Below are 25,696 nucleotides of genomic sequence, written 5' to 3' on the forward strand. Positions count from 1 at the left end.
TATAAACTTCAGGATCCTATTGGAAAAAGTACTTTGAAATGTTTATGTGTCATTTTTGGTGAATCTCCAACATAATTGTGCTATCCATCAAGCAAAATCTTTACAAAAATTAGAGTCGGTTTGTTAGTTCCATGTGGTCAGACAGATTAGTAGATTCAGAAATTCGTAGTCTTGCTGAATGTTCACTAGTCCTTCCAACAAGACATTGTCAGACACTTATCTATATTAACTACACTTTTGTCCCTTTCAAGTCACTGTGATTCTTAATTCATAAGAAATCTTACTTGAGGAAACCACCAAGTTTACTTGAAAATATTCACTTCGGGTTAACAAGAAAGACAAGGATTCTCCAATACTTTAATAAGCAAAAAAGACAAAGATTCTGCATAAAGTTTTTCTTCTAGATGAAAACTGGCTTGAATTTCCTGAATTCTGAGAGTCGGTTTATCAAACATGGGCTGAGTCATATAGAAGGTTGGAAAATCCATTTGTCCATTCACATCCAGCTTTGAAACTCTGATTGCCAAGCAGATTTGTCTGGTTGCCAGGTAAATTACTTTAGTTGCCCCCAATATTGCATTAATTAAAATTATTCATCAACTTTTGTCCTATAGAATAGAGTGAGAAATTTACTAATCCTGCTGAATCTGCATTACCCCCATTTCTTTTAGCAGACAACCATTGTAACTTATCAGGCTTGGTGCTGTTGAAATTATTATAACTGCTATGGGATATTTGCCAGTTTTGGCTAGATTTTACAATGTGTTCTAGCTGAGTGGTTAGACTTTTCAACCAGACTGATGTTGGTACATTTTCTGTATTTAACTTTGCCTTTGTGATCATCATTAATTCTGTCTAGGATTTCTTTTTGAAGTAAATGACCAAGTGTGTACCTTTCATTTAAAGACCATTTGCATTGTAAATTCACCTCTGTATGACCAGTACAATTGAAATTTTTTTCTCTGGTCATCCCTGTTCACGGAATTGTATAAGTTGTTTGCAAATCAATCATTTCAATATTCAAACTTTATTTGTTTAAGTCGAGTATTTGATGTGTGCAAGTTACTACAAACTGCAAAATCAACATAGGGATTAGTTTTGGCTTGAAGTTCTGTCACTCTCAGAGTGTTAAGTTAAAGGTGTGCTGGATAAAGCATCAGCAGTTAATAGATTTTTGCTAGCAACATGAACTATTGAAAGTTGAATCTCATCATACACATTTTAAGGCATTAAATTCATTGGGGGTAATCATAAATCTCCCAATCTGCTCATTGGTGGTACTCCTGGTCAGTTGCAAGCTTGAATTATGACCCAATTTAATGCCATATTTACTGTATATATTGAAAGACTGTATTTGTTGGGACACCATAAATGTAAGTTTTAAAGTATTTTTTTTTGTGCACTCAGTGTTCTGGGAACATCACCTTTTTTTAGTCATCAGTTGTGGGAAACCTTTTAAATGATTCAAAAATTACTTGTCGGAAAATGCTCTCAGACTTAAATTTTATTTTTAAAAACCCTATTAAAATATACTTGAGATCAAACTCTTTAATCCACTTCAGTAGCATCTCATCAACTCAGCCTTTCTCAGGCATGATTTTTCTGTTTTAATGCGGAATTCCGCTTTTCTTCTGATTTGAATCAGATTTTTCTTGATATAGTCAATTTTTTATATCATCTCTGATTAGATTATTTAAAAACGTTCTGTATGCTCCCATTACTCAATGACCCTTGTAAATTATTCATTCATATGTTAGCTAGCACATGACTCTTGTAAGGAGTATTCTGACTGGTAAAAGTTTAAATTCAGCCATTGAATCTTTGTGTAATGGAAACTGATGGCAATGGAAAGAAGAAGCATGCTTGCAAAACATGGCATCCTGACTTGTTGAGAGAAACCATGACATGAAAAGTTTACATAAAGATTTAAAAAACATATGGAAATGGGAATGGCTGGAGCGAAAAGTTGATGGAAATTTAGTTGGTCAGTTTATAAGAAAACTGACCGCTAGGGGACTGGCATTTTGTGACCTCTGCTCTACGGTAATTGCAGTTGGAAGTGTTTGGAACAGCATGTACAAAAGAAGCTGCATATGGAAAAATTGAAGCTCAGAAGGCATCTGGAAAAAGTGCATTTAATTACTGCATGTCACCATTACAAGCACCAGCTTGAAAAGAAAAAGAAATGATTGCACATTGAGTCAAAAAAAGGTCAGTGGTGACAAAAATGAAGGTTAAAGAAATCTTTGCCAAAGCTGCAAAATGAGCTCGACTGGCACATCAAAAGGTTGGAGTCCATCAGAGAAAAAGACAAGTGAATGTATGGGATTATTTGTATATAGTTGATGTACTTGGGTGTTTATTAGACAGATTTGTTATGAAAAAAGAGAAGTACATGCATAATATATTTGCTGCAAACATTGAGAAATTGTGAGTTAATTTCAACGTGAACTTTGCCATGCACATGAAATAACTTTAGCATCAATAGTATTGGAGAACAAATTCATGTGACTATAAATATTGTGAAATTACTGAAGTCAAGTTGAACAATTTTGGTAAGTTTATTAGTTTTCAGATGACTATTTTGGTTTATTGTATGATCATATATTGCACCAGGAGCAGCTTTTTATGAGTGTCAAATGCATTTTTGGCTGGAGACCTTGGCCCCCTAGATCTCCGGATCGGGAGTACTGCCCGTGGAGACCCCTTTGGGGAGGACCCCCAAACCCCCCTTAAAATTTTTTTCAGTTTTTTTTTTTTTTATGAAAGACCAAAATCATGTCTGATTTCTGTACATGTACAATTCATCCTGTTGATGCATATTTGTTTAGCTCCCTTGTGCCATGAAAAATCATTGGAGGCGACACATCTGCTACAGAAACTGCAATGGGTAAAGTTTGACTTTTTATCTGCACCATCTGTGCTAATTCTCACACTTGTAACCCCTATCTTATCAACAGCCCATCCTGGAATGAGAACAAAGTGTCTGGAGTTTCATCCATGTTAATAATCATATTGTCTGTGAAATCATCTTCTCATCTGGCCATCACAACATTATTGAATATTTTCACCTCCAACTCTTCTGGAAGAGGCTAAGTCACTGATGACCTTGCATGAAGCACAGAATTGTGTCACTTTGAATACTGTTCCATTTTTTCAATTTGTAAAAATTTCTGTAAATACCAGTAAAAAGGAACAAAAGTTGGCTTCCCTACTTCGGACAAATTTGTATATATAAAAATATTTGCATTCTTAAAAGAATCCTAAGTCTGAGGTTGGCTTGCTTTGTAATAAAATAATCTTTGTATTTGATATCCTGTCAGTGAGTTAAAACAGTTGCTTGCTTCAAATTGTGTTTGTTCGGAATTGTAATCATAATTGATTACAAATGGGCATTGATATTTGCGGATTAAATGGTATACACATCAATAACATGCTTTAATAATACTTGTTGTAGCCCATGCTAGTGAAAAGTTTGTTATTTGCACTGACAGTGAATATATTTTCAAATAATGATTTTTATTTGTGAGATGCTCTGTTATATAGTTAACTTGGATATAATACAACCTTGGTTATTGTACACCTTACATCATGTCATGCATGAATGGTAGGTGCCTTCAGGCAAACAACTGTTCTCCCTATCTCATTTGTGATTTTGTTGGAACAGTCTGATAACTTATTCAAACTTTTGAATACAACCAAACCTAATATTCACATCAGTGAACAATATGTTGTGTGTTATCTGACATCAGCAATGCACACTACAGTATGGATGCATACATATTCAGAGTTCTTGGATATATATATTTTTTTCTTTAATAAATTGCTTATGATGAAAAGAAAGAGGAATAATCATAACGGTACAAGGTTAGTTTCTTTCATTTTATTATCAAATAAGAACCTTTTTACCTATTTTATTGCAATGTTCACTATAATGTGGGACACAGCTTTTGTTTGTCTTTTTAAGTCTTGGGACATATGACGTAGGTGAAGAAAAAAATTACTATAAGTTCTGGGACAGGAAGAAAATTGTTTTTTTGTGTCCCAATATATATATGGTAAATATGGTTGATGTTAAAGTATTCACATGACCAAGAGATCCTTTGTCTGTCTGAGCATAGTGTTGTTCAGTTTCTTACATACTTGACGCAAACACCAGTGTTCTCAGAGCATTACCATGCTTTTGCAAATAGTCCAAATGAGGGTGCATCTGTAGGTACAACTGTTTCTCTCCTTGGACCATAATAGGCCAAACTTGGTGATTATTTCAATTCTTGCTTGATATCTGTAACAGCTTTGTCTTGATCTGGATCCCAAGTCCACGAGCTTGTACCTTACAAAAGCTCATATCTCAGATTTGATTTTTCTGCTAAAAATTGGGATTAAATTTCTAAGTTGATTTGCAATACTGAAAAATTGGCATATATCTGTTACACATTTTGGAGTTTCTATTTCAGTTACAGTTTTGATATTCTCAGGATCAGGTCACTGTCTGTCAACAACCATTTTCATCAATAACATGCCCAAGAATCCTAATGGATGATCTTGAATTCTACTTATTGTTGAAAGTGATGCCAATGGTTTCAGCCAATTTCATCTCTCTTTCTAGTCTTTCTGTACTTCTCCAAAAACCAAGAATATCTTCCGTATGACAGTTTCACCATGCCACACTTGAGTTTCTGGCATCCTTTTCTGAAAATATTCTAGTGCAGATCTGGTCCTGAAAGGAAGGCAATTAAAAGAAAACATACCAAAGGGTGTAATGAAAGGTGTAAGGCAGCATGAATGATAATCTTCTGAAAGGTTTGTTTACCAAAATCCAGAGTTTGCATCAAATTATATGAAAATTTTTGTACCTTCTAGTTTTGCAAACCACTATTCAACTGACAACCATTCCTGCTCAGCACTCATTGGGCTCATCTACATTTGAAATAACACCCAAGTTTTCCATTCTATCCAACTTCTCTTGACCTTTCTTCAGTAAAGGGAAAGGGACCTTGTTGTAGATGAGGCATACGGTTTGTCATTTTTTTTTGTCCAGGGTTATCTTACAGGACCATTTTGTTTTCCCTAGGCCTTTAAACAGGTTTGGGAATTTCTTTTGATGATCTCTTATGAGTTTTTTAACAGAGGCATTTACTGAAGATATATTTATCTGTTCAGTAATCAAGAGCACCTGATTGCAGGCCTGCCCAAGAATATCTAATTCAATCCCTTGTACACTGAATGCATTGTTTGATCCCAGTTCACATGTAAATTTTCCCATCATGTTAAGTTTTCAGGACTTTACAATTTTCTATTAGACTTCTGTAGTGTTTGGTCTGTGACATTTCATAAATTCCTCTCGGGAATAACAGTCATATCAGCTCCAGTATTAGTTTTGAATAAATTTGAAGTCTTGTTCAATCTGGCATGCATTATCCATGGCTGACCCTTCTTTGTTCTGACAGTCACAACTGTCAAAGAGTTGTACACTTTTCTTATGGGGTGTTTGTTTAATCATTGTGCCAGAAGCCAGTGTAGTAGGAAACAACAATTATATTTGATTTGAATCTCTAAACTTGCTATAACTTTTAGCTAAATTTAGTTTAACAATTATTTTGTTTCCAGGTTCCTGATAAACTCAGTTTTCTGCTTGCTGACCCTATACATTTTTTCACCACCTTCCCCACCCCCTGCCAGTAATAAAAAACGAGCAATTTGGGATTTTCTGAATGTTGTGACCAGTCTGGTTTTCATTTAATTTGAAGGTACCTGTGCCTGAATGGAAGTTCCCATATTGACTTAACATATGATATTAATCAGCTTATGTATACTTGGCAAACCATGTGGAATGAAAACTCCACGAGCATGCTTTGTATCATCAAACCAGTAAGTCTCCCTCATATAGAACAAATTGAAGCAATAAGGTGGTATTGTGTTGATTGTATACCATACACATGTGGCTTGTGCATACAGGGTTTTCATTGACTTAATGTTTGTGCTTACAGTAGAATGCATTATTGTTGAATATATTGACTTTCTCCCTGCAACACAACTTTTCATTATGAATTTATTGAAGGAAATTTATCATGTACCAGCTGAGAAACCTTAGATTTTTTGAGAATGCAGTTTGTACAAAGATTTTAGAATATAATTAAAGGATTTTATATTTTTAGCACAACTGGTCATACACCAGAAGAGCTTATGGGATGGCCCATTTATTATGTCATCCAATGTCTGCAAGTTGTTGCTCCCAGATTATTTGGAGAATTGCCATACAACTTGAAAAACACATTCATGCCATGCTATATTTGATCCTAAATGAAAAGGGTGCTACTCAGACATCCAATATGGTCATTACATTAGCCATATTGAAAATCATATTGCTTCTTCTAATGGAAAGTCATATCGACATGGGGTTTCCTTTGAAAGATTTCTTATGAAGTCTGGCTGGTGCCAGTCTGATGTCCAATATGGCCACCATAGCAGCCATCTTGAAAATCTAACTATTGCTACTCATGAATGGAGAATTATATTGACTTTTCACTAGAAGATATATCTTGTTAGTTTTAAATGAAAATGTTCTTCCAATATGGCCACCACAGCTGCTATCTTGAAAATGTTTCAATCACTGCTTCTCTTGAATGTTCATATCACCATGGAGTTTTCACTAAAAGATTTAATTATGATGTGTAGTTGATCCTAAATGAAAATGGTGCCAATCTGACATCCATTATGGCTGCCAGGGCAGTCATTTTGAAAATATTTTTTATAGCTGCTTCTCTTGAATGGAATGCCTGCTAGACATAAGGTTTTGATCAGAAGACTTCTTGTGTAGTCTACTTGGTCCTAAATATAATTTTTTTTCCACCTGGGCATCCAATGTTTTCCTGAATGGATGGTCATATCTACATGGGTTTTTCAGTAAAAGTTTTGATATCATGGCTGGCTGGTCTTAAATAAAAATTGTATCAATTTGATATTTAATATGGCCACAACAGAAATGAAACTCATATTGGTAATATTCCTCCTTGATGAAAAGTCATATCAGCATTGGATTTTCACCAGAAGACTTCTTATTATGTCTAGTTCAAACAAAAATGAAAATTTTGCTGATATGACATCCAGTATGGCCACCATGGCAGCCATCTTGAATGAAGATCACGTTATTGCTACTCCTTCAAAATGTAAAGTCTTGATGAAATAATGTTTTCACCAGAAGACTAATTATGTTATTTAGCTTGTTCTGAATGAAAATGGTACTAATCTGACATCAATCCAATATGACCACCATGGCAGTGATTTTGGTGATTTTGCTCGAGTGTTTCCATCAGAATTGATGGCCATATCAAAATAGTGTTCTCACCAAGATACTTATTAAGATATAAATTTATTCCTAAATGAGAATGGCACCCTGCAAGTATCCAATATAGCAGACACAATGAATGTATTGAAAATGATGTGACTAAATCTCCAGACTGGATAATTATTCATATTATTGTCACCCAGTCTAAATAGTGTCTGGTTTGTCCCAAATGGAAATGTTGCTGATCTTACATCAGATTTGGCTTCCACAGGATCTACATTGATATTGTAATCACTCAAGAATATCACATGGTTTGAATAATCAGCATTTAATTTCGAGAAAGAAAATGATCTAATCTTGAATTTCTGGAATTTTTTTATAGACAGTAAGCATTGTTCCCACGATGGACTTTCGTTTACCTAAATATTTTATATACATTTTAACAATATTTTACATCTGTAGCATTTATCCTGCAGACTTGTACTTCACATTAAAATTTATTTGGAATGCTTTTTACAGAGTTTTGTACAATTCTTCATTGTTGTATTTTTAGAACTTTACTTTTAATTGACACCATATAGCTGTTACTGTGCTGAGGTGCCATTACATACTAGTACATTCACACAAAGGTAACATTATTAAACAATATACTTACTGTTTCTTCCAGTATTTTTAAGCACCTACTGGACTTAAACTAGACAGCATGATTTGATGATAGCTTTCTTTTCATGCTGTTAACTAGTCATGGTGAGCTTAAAATTTACATCAAGCAAAATTAGGCAAATTATTCAAGTACTTGCACATCCAGCAACATCATACTGCTGAATAATACTTACATGATGATGCTTAAAGGAGTAAAATTTGGTCATGCAACCATAGTTTACTTCCTGTAAATAAAGAATTGGAGTAAAGATTTTATTTACTCCAGCTGATTGACTTTTTTATTGCTTGAAACGAGAAATACAAATATTATATAAGGCCTATGAAGGGGAATTAATAGAATTAAGTCTACATATCATAGTTTATAGTGATAACGTACCTGTAACAAGATAACCGGGTGGGATATTTCGGATTAACAACAGAACACGTTTTGACGACACAGATATATGGTTTAATGTGGCGATTTATATGAGTAGTGGATGATGAAGATGTGTGCGTATTTATAATCCAAATATTGGATCTATTTAACAAAAAACGCACAGTTTCAAAGATGGAAAAAATGTACAAATAAATTTAGGTCAGTAACCCTAAAACACAGGATAAATGATTTCGCAAATGATTCAATAATGGAAAGATGAATATAGTTCAATCAAATAGTAAACAATGTAAGCGTTTACACATAGTAAAAAAAATGTATTCGCTCAGGTAGCGAAATTATGTCACTAAACAAGAACGGATATACAATCTATCCTTCCAGTCCTGAATAATACACTGGGTCTTACTAACCCAAAATTAGCATACAGCTAAAAATACATGTGTGGAGATGCACTCCGTCACCCGTGCACCATATCCGCTCCACAGCTCCTCCGAATCAATTTCACAACCAATATAGACTCCGGACCCTCGGAATACTATGATCACTTGAAATATTAGACCCTCCGGACACTTGAAATATTAGACCCTCCGGTCCCCCTGGTCCTTTGACGGCTCTACAGCTGGGTCACCTTAGTCACTCTTGACATTCCGGACGCTAGACATTAGACGCTCCGGCACCTTAAACGCTCCGGACACACGGACGTTTCTACCCTCTGACAACACCGGACACCCCGGATATTCCTACCATCAAAAACTCAGCCCTACAGCTGGAGTTGTGCGAATCCTTTAAGCAGGCCGCTTGCTGACAAAACCATTAGTATTGTCAAGGTCCTTTACATGTAGTAACGTATTTATACCTTTAGAATTTTCGTTATTCTTTATCAAAGGCACCTTGCACGTGTGGCACAGGACGAATCGTACTCACGATTTCGAAATACATAGACCATATTATAATCACCCTCGGGTATCGTTGTACAGAGAAAAAGAAACGAAACCCGAGTACATGTATTTAATTAACAACATTTACACCATTCCGTGACAATACCTCCCCCCTAAAAAAAAGTGGTATCACTTATAGAACAATCACGGAATGTGAACAATGAATCATTATTAAAACTTCCAATTTTCAGACCAAACGAAATGATTTGCTAATTACACCCTACTTAAAAAATCAGCTCCCACATTTTCTGACCCTCGAATTGCCTCGATTCGAAAACTGTATGGTTGCAAAGACAACGCCCAACGCATCAATCTTGCATTGGTGACCTTTGCTTTATTCAAATATAAAAGCGGCTGATGGTCCGTTTGCAAGGTAAACTCCCTTCCAAAAAGATATGTATGGAATTTCCCTATTCCCCATACTAAACCTAGGCACTCCTTTTCAATCACGGAGTACTTTTCCTCTCTAGGGAGCAATTTCCTACTTGCATAAGCAATGGGCAATTTCATCCCCCCTTGCTCCTGTAGCAAAACAGCCCCAAGACCCGTATCGGACGCATCAGTCCTTAGTACAAAAGGTTTATCTATTTCCGGCAACTTTAAAATTGGTGCACTTACCAGTTTGTGTTTTAGAGTGTTAAACGCTTTTTCCTGGCATACACCCCATGAAACTTTATTCGGTTGCCCCTTCCTAGTCAAATCCGTTAATGGGCTGGCAATAGCCGAAAAGTTGGGGATGAATTTCCTGTAGAACCCGATTAGACCTAGGAAAGACCTTACTTGTTTTTTTGTCTCTGGTCTAGGGGCATCCCTGATTGCTCCTATTTTATCTAGATGAGGTTGCAACTGGCCTAGTCCACTTACCAGATGTCCCAAACATTCCAGACTGGAATACCCTATGCTACACTTAGTAGGCCTAACTGAAAGGTTTGCAATGTGAAGTCTATCGAACAGATCCCGTAATACCTTAACATGTTCATCCCATTTATGCGTGTAAACAAAGATGTCGTCTACGAAGCTGTCGACGTTTTCCGTTCCGTTTAATAATTTGCACATGAGACGAACGCACGACGCACCGGCGTTGACTAAACCGAAAGGCATAACTTTAAATTGAAACAGTCCTTTGGGAGTCGCGAATGCCGTCAACTCGCGGACATTATCGGCGATGGGTATCTGCCAGTATCCCTTGCTTAGATCTAATTTGGAAATGTATTTATGACCTGCCAATTTTGAAAATACACTTTCCATATCTGGCATTGGTTCTGCATCAAATACGGTGATCTTGTTTAATTGCCGAAAGTCGATGCAAAACCGGTTGGTCCCATCCTTCTTTCTGACTAACACCACGGGGGACGAGTATGGGGAGTTTGAAGGTTCGATCACTCCCTGGTCTAACATTTTCATCACTTCTTCGCTAATTGTCTCCCGTGCATTAAAGGGTATCGGATATCCTTTAATCCTGATAGGCTCAGTGGTATTCAATTTGATCTCGTGTCGAATTAGACCCGTACAGCCTGGTCTGTCCGTGAACACATCTGGATATTTGGACAAAACCTCCATAATCTGTGTACGTTGACCCTCCGATAACTCAGGGCATACATTTATCTGGTCAATACTTTCCTTACCAACGTCCATGGGGTATTCAAGGGGTATTTCTGTGCTGGAGACGAATTCCGCTTCGTCACCAGACCTATCCTCTATCACCGCAACGCATACTACATTCAAAATCCCTTTATCAATCGTTTGTCCAGGTCTCGCTACGTAGAGTTTAAGCATATTGGCATGAAATGTCTTGGACTTCCCCTCCATATCAATGATATAATCCATTTCGCCTTTCACCTGTCTGACTTCATATGGCCCTTTCCATTGGACTAGCAGCTTGTTGTTATTCGTTGGGAGAAGCACCAACACTTGATCGCCTACGTCAAATTTTTTACTCCGAGTTCCTCGGTTGTAGTACTTGGCGTACCTACGACTAGATTTCGCGAGTTCGTCTTGCGCCATTTGACAAGTACTTTCTAATCTTTCGCGCAAATCAACTACATAATGGTATGTGGTCTTAACTTCTTCGTCCGCGACCTCGTCTGTCCACAGTTCACGAAGTATGCGCATAGGACCACGAACTGTCCTACCGTACAATAGTTCAAACGGGGAGAAACCCAAGCTTTCCTGAGGAACCTCACGATATGCGAACAGAAGGGCGTTCATATATCTATCCCAATCCTTCGGTCTTTCCGCACACATTCTCCGCAACATTTGCTTCAATGTGCCGTTGAATTTCTCGACCAATCCATTGCACATAGGATGGTAAGGTGTTGTGCGTAACTGTTTAAGGGACAACAACCTACTAATTTCTGCCATAAGATCTGAGGTGAATTGCGCTCCACAATCCGTAAGAACTTCTTCGGGCACTCCGACCCTGCTGAACATGTCTACGAGCGCTTCGGCTACACGTTCGGTTTCAATTGATGGCAAAGCTATGGCTTCTGGATATCTGGTAGCGTAATCTACCAGTGTCAAGATGTATCGGTTTTTCCGATCTGTATGCGGAAATATTGGTCCTACAATGTCGATGGCTACTCGTTTGAACGGAGTATCTATCAAGGGCATCTGACCTAACGGTACTCTAGTTACCCTGCCCTTAGAGATCGTCTTCTGGCAAACGTCGCACGAGTGACAGAACCGCGCTATGTCGCTATTGACGCCAGGCCATTAAAATTCTCTTAATACCCTATCCGTTGTTTTCTTTACGCCTAAATGACCTGCCATACTCGACTCGTGCGCGACCTTTAATACATGTGCCCTAAATTTCTGGGGAACCACTAATTGCAAGAACTTCCTATCCGATGTAGAGTATTCCCTGTACATTAAACCCTTTCGAACAAGGAATTTAGAGGAACCCCCATTCTTACATTTTCTCACGGTACCCGTTAATGCCTTCTCAGAGGTTGCACGTAAAGACGCGTCACGTTTTTGCTCATTTTGGAATTCTTCGCGGGATATATCAGTAATGGCTTCCGGTACTTTTAACTTACGCAAAGGTTTATTTTCCTCCTTTACCTGAGCCCTAGTTTGCACTGCCTGGATGATAGGGAATCGGAAATCTACTATGGTTGGAAGTCTAGAACCCGGTACGTTGCCAATCGTCAGTTCATAGATCGGGTTGGCTACGCATAAAGCTTCCACAGTCCCGGTCAAAAAAGGTGTATCTATCATTATCCTTGCAACTGGAACGTGGTCGATTGTCTGGTCAAGCAACATGCAAGGTGATTTAAACCCGAGCAATTGATCATCGCGGACTAAGCTCCGTTTCACGACTACAGTAGTGCATCCCGTGTCTCGTAGAACGGTGACTTCTTGTCCGTTAACAGTGCCGTTTGCGGTCGGCACCAGTGCCTCTGGAAAAATACACGTGCCGATTGATTGGATCACATCGCGACTGGTCTCTGAACGCACCACCGGTTCACGCACCGCTTTCCTCTTAACTTGCTGGGAAACATTAAGTTTTCCATTTACCGATCTTCTGCCTTTAATGGCTACCGCTACTTTCTGGACTGGTCCCTTCTGTTTAGGACAATAGTGGGAGATATGACCCACTTCCTTGCAAATGAAACATTGCATGTCACTCCGCTTCCCCTGGTTACTCTTACCAGATTTTTCAGGTTCCCTAGGTTTTCTGTCGTTGACCTGATTCCCACCTTTGACATCTCGCGTGATGACATTCTGCGAACCTCCCCGAGCTTCGGCGAACAAATCCGCCTGTGTGGCCATTTCATGTACATTTGTGAAGGATCTTTCCTTCAAGAATAAATATAACTCCGTGCCACAAGTTGTTAACAATTGGTCACGAAGCAAGAAATCGACAAGACCCTCAAATGTCTTGACGACTTTACCACATTCCACCCATCGCTGCAAATAATTGCAAGTCCTACTGACGAACTGAGTGAATGTTTCGCCTCTCTCTGGTTTACTATACTTAAACTTCTTGCGAAACCCTTGCTCGGTTAGTTCATATTTCTTGAGAAGTGCCTCTTTCAACACGGGGTAATTGAGCGAATCGGCCGTGGATAAACGCGAATACACATCTAACGCTTTACCTTTCAATAACGCGCTAAGATGGAGCGGCCAATCGTCTTTCTTCCATTTTTGTACCGTAGCATACCTCTCGAACCTATTTAGATAACTATCCATATTATCTTTATCATCTTCAAATGGGGGCAATTTTGGACCTCTCAGTTTAACATCATGTTCCCCCTCTTTTTTAGCTTGCAATAGCTCAGAATTTCTTAGATGTTCCCTCTGCCGATTTCTATCTTCCATCTCTAAAGTTTCTAACCTTACCTGTTTTTCCCTTTCTAACTTCTCCCTCTCTGCTTCCCTTTCCCATTCTATCCTTTCCCTCTCAGCCTGTTTCTCTAGTTCTATCTTACCCTTCTCTAATTCTATCATTTCCTTCTGGGTTTCCCTTTTTTCCTTTTCTATTTGTTGTTCTCTTTCAAATTTTTCCCTTTCTAATTCCCTCACAGCCTGTTTCTCTAGTTCGATCTTACACTTCTCTAATTCCCTCTCCTTTAATCTTTGGTCCCTCTCCCGGGCTTGTTCTTCACGAACGAAATTTCTAAGGGACTCCCCCTCATAACCAAACTGTTTCCCCAGTTCTACCAGTTCTTTCATAGAAGACATTTCAAAAGTTTGGTGGTGACCAACCTTAAAGTGCAGTTTTATACAAAACACGTAATTACCACAAACCGTATTTTCTTTCACGAAATGCAACAAAAATATTAAATACAAAAAATAAAGTAATATTAGGTATCTACCTAACCTTGGTGCTTTGTCAAACGCATCTGAAACACACAAAAAGCATACAAATATAATAAAATAATTTCAGTGCTCTGTTATATCCGAAATGATCCCACTTCTGACACCATTTGTAACAAGATAACCGGGTGGGATATTTCGGATTAACAACAGAACACGTTTTGATGACACAGATATATGGTTTAATGTGGCGATTTATATGAGTAGTGGATGATGAAGATGTGTGCGTATTTATAATCCAAATATTGGATCTATTTAACAAAAAACGCACAGTTTCAAAGATGGAAAAAATGTACAAATAAATTTAGGTCAGTAACCCTAAAACACAGGATAAATGATTTCGCAAATGATTCAATAATGGAAAGATGAATATAGTTCAATCAAATAGTAAACAATGTAAGCGTTTACACATAGTAAAAAAAATGTATTCGCTCAGGTAGCGAAATTATGTCACTAAACAAGAACGGATATACAATCTATCCTTCCAGTCCTGAATAATACACTGGGTCTTACTAACCCAAAATTAGCATACAGCTAAAAATACATGTGTGGAGATGCACTCCGTCACCCGTGCACCATATCCGCTCCACAGCTCCTCCGAATCAATTTCACAACCAATATAGACTCCGGACCCTCGGAATACTATGATCACTTGAAATATTAGACCCTCCGGACACTTGAAATATTAGACCCTCCGGTCCCCCTGGTCCTTTGACGGCTCTACAGCTGGGTCACCTTAGTCACTCTTGACATTCCGGACGCTAGACATTAGACGCTCCGGCACCTTAAACGCTCCGGACACACGGACGTTTCTACCCTCTGACAACACCGGACACCCCGGATATTCCTACCATCAAAAACTCAGCCCTACAGCTGGAGTTGTGCGAATCCTTTAAGCAGGCCGCTTGCTGACAAAACCATTAGTATTGTCAAGGTCCTTTACATGTAGTAACGTATTTATACCTTTAGAATTTTCGTTATTCTTTATCAAAGGCACCTTGCACGTGTGGCACAGGACGAATCGTACTCACGATTTCGAAATACATAGACCATATTATAATCACCCTCGGGTATCGTTGTACAGAGAAAAAGAAATGAAACCCGAGTACATGTATTTAATTAACAACATTTACACCATTCCGTGACAGTACCTAAGTGATCTGGAGATAGATCAGTGTGAACTGAAGACTTAGAATGGAAAGCAAATTAATTTGAGGTAGAGAGGCAATGATGCCCCAACTCTTTCTGTTTAGCCCAAACATTGAATATTTCCTAAAGTAAATCTAAAACTAAAAAATGACCTTTTAAAAAGTTCTTTCATAAAAGGAAACCAAATTTTAATTAGCACAAATAAATAGAAGTGTTTAAAAAGATCTGTACTCCAAAGACAGATCAGCACATTTTATAAATTGAGGAAACCTCAGTTCATTGAAGTTTGTAGCATTCAGAATTTAATTTTAAATATGTGTTCATTGCATGTAATTATTTTTTTGAAACTTTATGAGTAATTTTAGTGTTTTCCTTAAAATGTGGAAATTATTTGACTATTTTATAACTTTAATAAGAAATAAGCAATAGTTGGTTGATTCAAATAAAGATTATTTGAGGAGTCTTTCTTTTTCTCTTTCAGAACTGAGGTGCTGAAGGTAGAAATCAGGCAGTGATGGATGACAAACATTCCGTGGAAGTATTAAAAGACTGTGGGATAACAAAGAATTATAGCGATGTTGATATAACAGATGATGGTAAGGTCTTATCTGACATGTGATGCAGCATTACTAAGAGACAGGGTTTTAAATAACCGAATGCATTTGCATGATACATCCAATTTCAGTACTAAGAGACAAGGTTTTAAATAACCGAATGCATTTGCATGATACATCCAATTTCAGTACTAAGAGACAGGGTTTTAAATAACCGAATGCATTTGCATGATACATCCAATTTCAGTACTAAGAGACCGGGTTTTAAATAACTGAATGCATTTGCATGATACATCCAATTTCAGTACTAAGAGACAGGGTTTTAAATAACCAAATGCATTTGCATGATACATCCAATTTCAGTACTAAGAGACAGGATTTTAAATACCTGAATGTACTTGCATGATACATCCAATTTCAATACTAAGAGACAGGGTTTTAAATACCTGAATGCACTTGCATGATACATCCAGTTTCGGCCTGGTTTTATCAGGGGACATTAGACTGGTTTGGATACTTGGCAGATTGCTTAAGTTAGTTTGTATGTACGATGATTATTAAGGGTATATGTCAGCAAAGATGAACAGATGTTTGCAAAAATTAAACCGGGAGATCTGTTGTATCCAGAATAGACTGAGAATATTTACCATTTGTCAAACATATTTGCCTGATAAGAGGTATGGAATATCTTGTATGTAATTTTTCACTGACTAAAATTTGTGTTACTGATTTAGTTTTACCAGTATCTCTATTCTAATGATTCCTTTCGAAATTATATATAAAATGAAAATGAAGTAGAATTACCAATTTATATTATTGTTTGTGTCAAAATGTAGTGATGAATTATTTTTTAATTTCTGCTTCATGGATTTTTCTAAATGATTTTATATTGTAATATAAGTAAGATAATTAATTTCTTGTGTGGTTTGCTTTATAACTCACTGATGAAAATCATATAGGTTGGGTTTTTGAGATCATTTTGAATGTACATTTTTTTAATTTAAATTATCATATCTTATAATTAACTGAGTCTGAAGCAAGAACATAAAGACCAGCCTGTACATTTTTATTTGTCTGCAATAATATGTTGAGTATTGTGTTATAATGATGACTATTTGCTGATCAGTTCACTGTTTTGTTTGTGTATGAAAAGTTCAGTTCTCAACCATCTGCCAATACCAAACTGTCACTTGGATTTGGGGTCCATCTGTCTGTTCATGTTATAATGATGGCTGTATGTCCATCTATCTGTTCATGAAATAATGATGGCTTTATGTCCATCTTTTTATGTTATAATGATAGCTATGTGTCCATCTGTCTGTTCATGAAATATTGATGGCTGTATGTCCATCTGTTCATGTTATAATGACCATCTGTTCATGTTATAATGATGGCTTATATCCTACTGTTCATGTTGTAATGATGGTTGTATGTTCATCTATCTGTTCATGTTGTAATGATGGTTGTATGTTCATCTGTTTGTATTATAATGATGGCTGTATGTCCATCTCTTCATGTTGTAATGCTGGCTGTATGTCCATCTGTTTATGTTATAATGATGGCTGTATGTCCATCTGTTCATGTTATAATGATTACTGAATGTCCATCTGTTCATGTTATAATGATTACTGAATGTCCATCTGTTCATGTTATAATGATTACTGAATGTCCATCTGTTCATGTTATAATGCTGGCTGTATGTCCATCTGTTCATGTTATAATGCTGGCTGTATGTCCATCTGTTCATGTTATAATGATGACTGTATGTCCATCTGTTCATGTTATAATGATTACTGAATGTCCATCTGTTCATGTTATAATGCTGGCTGTATGTCCATCTGTTCATGTTATAATGATGACTGTATGTCCATCTGTTCATGTTATAATGATGGTTGTATGTCCATCTGTTCATGTTACAGTTATGACTGTATGTCCATCTGTTCATGTTATAATGATAGCTGTATGTCCATCTGTCTGTTCATGTTATAGTGGTGACTGTATGCCTATCTGTCTGTTCATGTTTTAATGATGGTTGCATGTTCATCTGTTCATTTGATAATGATGGCTGTATGTCCATCTGTTAATGTTATAATGCTGACTATATGTCCATCTGCCTGTTCTTGTTACAATAATGGCTGTATGTCCATCTGTCTGTTCATGTTATAATGATGGTTATATGTCCATCTGTCTATTCATGTTATAGTGATGCTTATGCCTATCTGTCTGTTCATGTTATAATGATGACTATGTCCTTCTGTTTGTTTGTTTAATATTATGACTTTTATATCCATGTAACTGGTCACTATTTTGTTTGTGTATTAGAACCTGAGTTTTCATCCATCTATTGATACCAAACCTGTTAAGTCACTTGTATTTGGGTGCAAGAAGAAACCTTGTCAGTTTCAGGCTCTAATAATTAGTGCTTCTTGGACTGAGAGAACAATTTCCAGTAACATCAGTTAAGGGCCAGAAAATTACATTGGACTAATGCCTGGGAATTATCATAATCTGTCTTGTATTACCGGCTCTGGCCCATTGGACCATTCCTATTTCTTAGTTGCTCCTATACTTGAATAAAAGACCTTTCCAAAACCTCATTCTAAGCCTGATCTTTATGTATTAAATGTTTAGCTTAGGTTGATGTAGCCAGTGAAGACATCCTATTGGTCCTTGGCCAGTTAGTCAGTAGCAAAATGTTCAGACAGTGGTCTTGTATACCTGATACCTTGGCAAATTTTGTAAATTACTTCTCCTTGAGGGTCAAAAGGTCAATTTGATTTTGAGGGAAATAGGTTAATGGTCAGAGTTACTGATACTGAAATATGAATTGTTTCCACAATATAATATATAGTTTGTGTATTTTGCTATGATCAAATTTGTAGAAGGCTTATGTTATAGATGAGGGAGACACCTATCAGTTTAGGATTCAGAAGGTAAAGTGTCCAACAATTAAATGAGTTTTACATGAAGGAAGTACAGTAGTACTATAGTTGACATGGCATGTATAATGTAGATGATATGGTGCTCACATTTTCATGTATTTTGACCTTGTTTGTGTAATCATATCCATTTTGTAGAAAGTTAAATACTCTGACATTTCACTTAAATGCATTGAAAGATACATTTCTGTTACAGTTGCCTCCCACAGGCAACAGACAGTACTTATGGGTCTGCGGTTGCCAAAGAAACCCAGTCGTCCTGGAAAGCACCGGCGACACAAAGCTGTGAATGGTGAAAAGGTGGCACAGTCATCAAACTTTTTTAGTAGCCCAGGTAATCCCTATGGTTAATATAGAAATACAAAGATCATACTGTTTGTCCCCATTTCTTTGTTGCAGATAAAACGTTACTGTAACTATTCATGCATAACACACTAAAATGCATAAATTTAAAGACATGTCTCCTTTATAGTTGGTATATGAACTAAACCCTTCTTTCCTACAGAATCAACACAGACGTGAGTGCAACTGTTTTTAGAAGGAGAAGCTTTCGTAATGTAATCACTCACTTTAATATAGCTTCATTACAACAGTCCATTGACAGATTGCAAATTTATCTTTTATTTATTTATGTACTTGTAGTAATTTTAGCAATGGTTAAATAGTATCTGCTTTGCTGCTTTTTTCTGTTTTTTTTCTTCTCACAAATACATATCAAGTCAGAAAACACCTTAGACCATAAAACGCATCTTGCGAATTCCACAACATATTGCGTAGCATTGTCCCATACGTTTCTGACTTTCATAATTTGCATTTTAAAGTTAATCTTTAATAAATTAATACCTGGGCTTTGCTTTCAATGAATTGTACATTTTTCTGAATATATTTGCTCGATGATTTACGAAAACAATCTAATAAACTGGTACATCCCAGACTTAGTTATGTCCACCATTATTTCCCGTTAGGCCTACTGGTTCACTTACAGTTTCAAACTAATTTTATTACGAAATAGTGTTCAAGAGGCAGTATATATATATATATATATATATATATATATATATATATATATATATATATATATATATATATATCCAGATCAGCGATTCTGATCTTAAAACACAAATTGCTATTTACACACTATTGTTAAAGTTCCAAAACACAAATTTGTTTTTATCATAAAAAGGACAGCATGCAGAAATTGGGCAGTGATAGTTGCTACCTTACTTGGGAAATAGTTAATTGTCAATTTGCTGTCCAAAGACATGCTTGTGAATGGGCAAGAGTTTGTTTGTCAACGTAATTGATATCAAAACTAGGCCTAGCTACTGATGTCTTGATGAATCCATTTTGCTACAACACTAGAACTAACTGGGCTAAGGCGAGGGGGCATCTAAAAAAGTATGATCAGTGAATGTACCTCTCAAAAAATCACAGGGCAAAGTCGTTTTCGCTTTCCTAACAGAAGAAGGAGAAGTTTGTTTTTTAGGCGACTTAGTCGCCCACTTCACCTAGTAGCATGAATACTAGCCCTCCCAAAAAACTATGAAACTTAGAAGAAATATTGGTTGCCATTAAGTTTAATTTCTACATTCTTTATAACACTGACATAGCTCTTGTTTGCCCATCAGAATGAGACTGAATTTTGTCAATCCATGGAAGGTCTTATTCCAAGCACTAAGTTAGGCATCACACACTTTCTTACACTTGTCTACTGTCCCATCCAAACTATCAGTTCTAGCAGCCTTAGCACTCTCCTGAATATCGTTACAATCTTTGTAAGTTTGCCATTTAACCCCAAAATACTTGTCCATATTTGCAAATGGCATTTTGTCTAAGTCTTAAAATATCTTGATTCTGAGGTCATGTGCTTTGCTTTTTTCGCTACATTCGGAAATGAACACAATAATGAAAGCTAAAGTTGTTTATTTGATGTACTCTTATAAATGACCACATGTTCATCTCTGGGTCTTTCTGCCTCTAAATTCAGTCACTGTATATATCAGTACATTTTCCCACCCGGCCGCCAGTCAAAGCCTTTGAACTTGCTGCCCAGCTATTGCATCATGTTCTTTTGATATACTCTTATGATGGCAACATAAGACTCTTTCAGCCACTGAATTTTGTCATTTTAAATATCAGCACAGCTAAATGATCAACACATTTTCCCACAGAGCAGGTGGCTGAAGCAGGACTGGCAATTCTTTGAATTTTGCTGCTCACTTATTAAGTGCATATAGAGGACTCCTGCCTCAGTGATTTTCTGTGTCCCAGATAAAAAATTGGCATGCAGATATGCATGATTAAACATTTCTGAGACCTCTTGTGTTCTAATTTAGGCTTGGCAGAATAGATCTGTTACAGAGACTTAAAAAATGGTACTTACAGCTGCCTTGCTATACGCTCAGCATTAAGAGGTTAGTGTTAGGACTGGTTGGCCTGGTGTCAGGATAATTGGATTGCGTTGGACATCATGCTACATGTCTTTGGCATGTTGCCCCAGTGCTAGACATTACTTTAATCTGCCACATGCTGTTATTCATTTGTTGAAAAATTAAAATGCCATGCCTTTTAAAATTTGGATCCAGACTTGTTCTTTGACAAAGGGAAGTATGTATGTAGTAGTGTTATTGACACCTCAATACAGTTGTTGCTAAATGGTGCCAATTGAGCCTAAAGTTTAAGAATTATAAAAATTGGATATCACACAATTTTGGAAGATAAACCCTTTTAAATAAACGTTTACATGAAGTACAGTAAGATAAATTATAATGGAAGGGAAATTTATGATATTTTATGGTGTAATAGTCATATTTCAAGAAAAATGTATACATTACACTAATTGTAAATTAAATTGCACAATCCCTTATCTTCATGAATGTGCAGTACCAGATTCAGGCATAGGGTTCACCAACTGAACTTATCTGTGGATTTAAACATAAAATTCAAGTTCACCTTATCAGCAAAACTTAACAGTAGGCAAGTATTGTTAACAACCAAAGTTGTGGGTTCTGCCCACCAAGAGAAATTAACTATGGATGTAAGAGTTTTCCTATAGAACTTAATTTAGGGCTTAACAGTTTGAATAATATGGCAATTATTTTCAGACATGGACATGTGTAGTTTTGGTTATGGGAGTAACCATGATGGATTTATGTGTCACTACTATATCACATCCAGTTTGTCACTGATATATTTCACCTCCTGATTTACTATTACAGTGAAGTTTATTTTAGAACTGTTGAAAATAAAGATGGAAAAGAATGATGTTATAAATAATTAGGGCTGTTCCAGTAAAACATATACCCCCAAGGGAGAAGGCACTTTCAAATTCAACCAACCCACAACAGAAGCAGTTTAAAAAAATTATGATCCACCGTCAGATGTGTTTTAATCGAGAAACACTGCCCCCTACAGAAGTATATTTTTTAACATAATTTCTGGCTATGGGTTAGTGGGCGGTAGAAGCGATTTTAATATTGGGTTGGGGACAGAAACGATTTAAATGACAGCTGGCTGGAGGTAATCTACTGAATTCATATACATCATATAATCTACTGCATATTTTATATTGTGTTCATTCATTATAATCAGTCTTTTGTCCTTTTGTTTGTTTGTCTGTCAGCTAAGTATGTCTCTGATACAGCAGCAGAGAGACTGAGCCCACCAACTGTTTCATCCAACAGGACCATCTATCAAAAACATTTCTGATAGAAGTTCTTATTTCACAAAATAAACCCTTCTAGCCAGAAACTATGATGACTAAATCCTCTTTCTGGCCGGAAGGGTTATTTCGACAGCGATAACTCGCTATAAAAAATGTTTCTTCACGGGGTGGGGGGGGGGGCATGATGGCGACGTTGGTGGCTCAGTCTCTCTGCTGCTAATCATTTTAGGATTTTTAGTTAAAAAATGTATCTAACCCAACTCGGTATCGTGTCCGAGGATCATGTAAATTTATCGTCACAAACCTGTGTGGTTTTCGTTGAGCATGACTAAAGAAATTTTTAAATTTATTGAGGTCCATGTCACCACTGCACCAAGTCTGATGAATATTTCTCAGCGTGTGTGCGTCAACTCCGTTAAACACTGCAAGAACGTTACAATTATCTCTGATCACTTTTGGAATTTGTGTATACCGCTGAGTCACATAAATGACATCAGTGTTTTTGTGTCGACCACGGGAGAATATTCTGGCTGGATTTTTTTGTTTATCCAACATTACATCGTCGTACACAACTAAGTTGTTAATTGATCCATCAATGTCGTCAACGGATGGAGCTTCTTCGATGTCAGTTATAAAATCAATAACATCTTCGTGAAAATCACTTTGATTTTCCATTATCGATTTTGCACTTTCGTTAAAATCTTTTAGCACTTGATAACATCGCTGATCGTCCACAGACGGGGCTATCAAATATAATTTATCCCACTTCATCCACTTCATTATTAAATTAAGTAACAGCTGTGTCTTACCCGACCCAGATGGACCTATGATAATCATTCAAACAGAATTTGGTAGCACTGAGTTATGCTTGATTGGCTCTTGTCGCTTTGTCGCGGAAAAGTCAGTGATTTCCATTAGATATATCATAAAATAAATATGAATTTATATTGTGTGAAATGCCGAGCACGTACCCCAACTTTGGATACGACAACAATTACAACAAACAATAATCGACAAGCGCTCACGGGCAAGTGTGAACGATGTGGCACAAAAAATTTTTGATTTATTAAAAAAAAGGCGGAGGTGATATCGCAGCCAAGTTAACAGCGCTGCCAGGAGCTCCGTGGGCTAAATACCCAGGAGAAAAACATCTTCCAGGATACAATTACTGTGGTCCAGGAACCCGACTTGATATCAGACTTGATGCTCAGGATCAACCAAAACCCGGTGAGTATCCGATAAACGCTATCGATGCAGCGTGCCATGCTCATGATGTAGCTTACTGAAGCAAGGATTTGCAACAGCGCCATCTCGCGGACGTGAAATTAATTCATGCGTTAAGTGCCATCCCTGATAAATCTTTCAAAGAAAGGTTAGCATCCTGGTTGATAAAAACTGCAATGAAAGGTAAAATAGCGTTAGGTACTGGTATATAATGGAGTCGATTTATTATTCCCCAAGCGGATACTGGAGAGGTAACGCAGCAATTGATAAACTTGCCAGCGCGGCATCAGTAACACGCGCGGTTGCCAAAACTTGGTTATCCTGACAGGCAATATGGCAAATTTATCTACCGCGCCCTAAACAAATTCACTTCGCGCATTTCGATGTTAGTGTGCCAAATGAGGTTCATCAAGCTGATATATTATTTCTGCCACATGATACTATCCGAAGACGCACATACAAGTACGCGTTAACCATAGTTGATGTTGCCAGTAGATACAAAGATGCAGAACCGTTAACGACTAAAACATCATCTGAGGTTGCTTCTGCGTTTGAAAGAATTTATCGGCAAGGACCTGGACCACAAGGTGGTCTACGATGGCCACATCTGCTACAAGTTGATCCTGGCAAAGAATTTCAAGGTGCGGTATCATCATTGATGAAACAACATAACGTCACCATACGACGAGGACACACTGAAATTCATCGTGATCAGGCAATTGTTGAGCGATTCAATCGAACACTTGCTGAGCGGTTATTTGGATATCAACATGCGAAGGAATTTATTCAAGATACGAGATCGCGCGAATGTGTTGCAAGATTACCAAGCGTGATAGCTACGCTAAATAATGAAATACCTCGAACAACCAACATGAAACCTTCCATCGCGATCACGAAAAAAGATATACCCATACGACGTGATTCTTCTGCGCACCCGATACTGGGTAATGTTACTGTAAGATATTTATATGAACCAGGCGAACTTGAAGGTGGTAAATGAAGAGCGACTGATCCCATTTGGAGTGTTACCACACATAGCATATCCACCGTGACAAGATCCACTGGCAGACCAGCAATCTACAGGTTGGATTCAACTGCTCCTCAATGCGGATTCACCCGTGAGCAACTTCAGGTAATTCCCGAGGACACACAATTGCTGCCAAAATCATTGAAGTGACTTAGCTAGCGCTGGCACCCCGACGTCGATTACACTCAAGACAGGTCAACATGACATTATCACGTGTATGACCGCGATTGTTATCTTTTCTGTCTGTGGTAAATTATCTTGAATTTTTATTCGTATACTGCCATAGCATTATACAATTACAGCTCGCGCAGTGATTATTCTGTTGTTGTTTCAGCGCAACGACGAAGTCATCGTCAAGATCAAAATCGTGATTATTTTTTTTGTCACTATGTTTGTAACCGGCGAGTTTTTTTCTTATTACATCACCATCGGTGATGCTGTTGTTTTCATTATTAATTTTATCAGCGTTTGATTCATTCAAGACAATTCTTCGCAGTTGAGATATTCTTCTGACTCTGGACACCGCCAAGTAGACTAAGTTTGACCATTCGATTCGATCATCAATGATCCAGACATTTGTATCAGAGATAGTCAGTCCTTGAGAACAATGAATTGTCATTGCGTATCCTAGCGTCCACGGGGATTTATTCATCGCTAGTGCATCTTTGACAGCATCGATGTCAACTAACACAATATCATTCAATACTAAATTCTGTTTCTCTGTCTTTCCTGGAATATCAACATCTATATTTTGTAACCGCATATCAGTTGGTCTATAACATAACGGCATTGGCAGCATTGGAAACTTTATTTTTGTAACCGAAATAGCTGTTGTTGAAGTGTGTCTCTGACTATCTTTCTACTTGCCACTATCAAATCGTCTGGTTTCCATATGCGTAAAAAGTCACTCATCGAAGTTTCAGGAATCATCTCGCGCATGATTTCACATTGAATTTTATTCGGTTGTAGCCTGATTAGTGTTTTAAATTCTTTCAGCATTGCATCAAGTGCTCGGTAATCATCAGACACTTCTTCGTGATAATCAACAAAATTCCTCAG

At 37.2% G+C, this 25,696-nt stretch overlaps 1 protein-coding gene across 5 annotated transcripts in view; it reads left to right on the forward strand.

Moving 5' to 3' along the window:
* The window catches only part of LOC149789481 (electroneutral sodium bicarbonate exchanger 1-like), a 258,615-nt gene that overhangs the window by 50,130 nt on the left and 182,789 nt on the right, over positions 1–25,696 (forward strand). For all 5 annotated transcript variants that reach the window (XR_016423667.1, XM_089971498.1, XM_089971496.1 and 2 more), the window contains 2 exons: positions 15,711–15,825; positions 18,919–19,056. Coding sequence is in view for 4 of the 5 variants with exons in the window: in XM_089971498.1 (XP_089827624.1) it covers positions 15,744–15,825; positions 18,919–19,056 (220 nt within the window). In the remaining variant the exon portion in view is untranslated. The remainder of the gene's footprint in view (positions 1–15,710; positions 15,826–18,918; positions 19,057–25,696) is intronic.

This window comes from Sinohyriopsis cumingii, chromosome 10 (assembly GCF_028554795.1).
Source record: "Sinohyriopsis cumingii isolate HCF-2022 chromosome 10, ASM2855479v2, whole genome shotgun sequence".
NCBI classification, from domain to species: domain Eukaryota; kingdom Metazoa; phylum Mollusca; class Bivalvia; order Unionida; family Unionidae; genus Sinohyriopsis; species Sinohyriopsis cumingii.